We start from the raw sequence: 1757 nt of genomic DNA, 5'->3' as shown, positions 1-1757 counted from the left end.
CCTTATCACTCCTATTTTATGTTGTTACTTGAATGTTGATATAACATGTTGATTGTTGATATAACACATTATTTCACAACATTATTTATATATAATGTCATCAATTTTACTTGATTGGTCAACTTATCATGTAAACAATCAATCACGTCATCAATTAATTAATAACATTAATAAATCAACTATCAAACGACAAATGTTTAAATCTTTAAAAACAAGCAATGAAATATGTAAATTTAAAAATTAGGTAACAAATTTCATGAAATCTTAAAAATAGTGTAGTTAAAAAAATAATTATACAACAAAAACGCCTTTATTAAAATATAATTCATATTTTTATAATTTCTTAAGTGAAAGTAAAATAATATGAAACGAGAAAGCAGTAAGTAGTAAAGCAACTCAATTACAGAAGCAAAAACAATATTCAATGACCAAAAACGATCATGGATCATAAACAGAACAACAATTTACACAGACAAGGAAATGCAAAATTTGAGGAGATAGCAAGATTCTAAGCAATGCCCTAAGAGTTGTAATTGATCAGCATTCAATGGTAGAGCATTTGTAACAAGACAATTATTAACTACGTGCTTGGTTTGGTCTTTACATGTCTTGGTAACGTAGGAATTGCACGGGGCTTTGCGTCCTAAGCTGTTCATAGAACCTTCTGATGAAATCCTCTGCTTGATCATCAACAAGATCATTTCCAACCTCTTCATTCTCATCCAATGCAGAGTAATTCGACACCCTCACAGAGAAGGGTGAGAGAAGAGGACTCTTTTGACCAAAAAAATTGAACGTGTATTCTGGGGTCTTGGGCACCGTGACCACACCCTTAGGAACATCACTTTCAACTTCGAATGAAAAATCTGGTTCCTCCTCTTCAACAACCTCAGGGGCATTGATGCAGGGGAAGTTGAAATGGTGCTTGCGCTTTGGCACGTGGGAGAAAACAGGGTTTGGACTATTGCTGCACGAGAATTCATAGTGCACCCCGAACCCGCCACGTGTCACGTTCTTTGGGTTCTTGTAGTTGTGGTGGTGATGATGATCATGCGATGATGATGACATGAGATTGCTCAGAGATTTTCTCACCACCTTCCCTTTCTTCATCATCAAATTCATGTCCATGATCATCTTTCTCTTTGATACAAGACCCTTCCTTATCATGAAGAATGTTACCCTCACCACGTTCCATAGTCTCTTGGCCACTAAAGGAGAAGAATGTACCTCCATTTCTCAAACTATATATAATAATATTAATGGATATAGCTATAACTATGTGAAAGAGAAATATAATAAATGTGGCTAATACAGAAAATAGAGAAAGGGATGGGTTTCTTGATTCTACGAGGTTTGATGTACCTCGTAGAAGAAAAGAGAACCCGGTGTGGGGAATGTGGAAGGTGAAGAGAAGATTATATAGAGGTTGGTTTTCCTTTTTATTTTTTATTTTTTAAAATTATGGTGAAGTGCTGCGAAAGGCATATGAAGAAAGTGGGTGGTGTTTAAAAAATTGTGAGTTAAAGTGATTAAATAATGAGGGAGGGTTTGATGGAAATAAAATGAATGGGATGGCTTTGAAAGTGTTGAAATGTGTAAGTAGTTGACGTGTTCAATTCAAGTACAGCTAGGACACACGGTGTTGGAGGATTGTTAAATGAGAAAATTCAACGGCTAAAACATGATCTGGCTATAACACTGAACAGCAAACAGGGGACCCAATGATTCTGTCTTTTTCCAATGACCCCAAAATTCAT

General features: G+C 35.4%; 1 protein-coding gene across 1 annotated transcript; it reads right to left on the bottom strand.

The window, feature by feature from the left end:
- Nucleotides 1–400: 400 nt before the first annotated feature.
- LOC109802534 (uncharacterized) lies at nt 401–1422 on the bottom strand. The gene has a single exon (XM_020363936.3). The coding sequence runs from the start codon at nt 1231–1233 to the stop codon at nt 601–603; it is 633 nt and encodes a 210-aa protein (XP_020219525.1). The 5' UTR covers nt 1234–1422; the 3' UTR covers nt 401–600.
- Between the last annotated feature and the right edge of the window lie 335 nt (nt 1423–1757).

Source organism: Cajanus cajan, chromosome 4 (assembly GCF_000230855.2).
Source record: "Cajanus cajan strain Asha chromosome 4, NIPB_CcT2T_4, whole genome shotgun sequence".
Taxonomy (NCBI): Eukaryota; Viridiplantae; Streptophyta; class Magnoliopsida; order Fabales; family Fabaceae; genus Cajanus; species Cajanus cajan.
The sequence above is the reverse complement of the archived record's forward strand: the minus strand, read 5'-3'. Positions and strand labels throughout refer to the sequence as shown.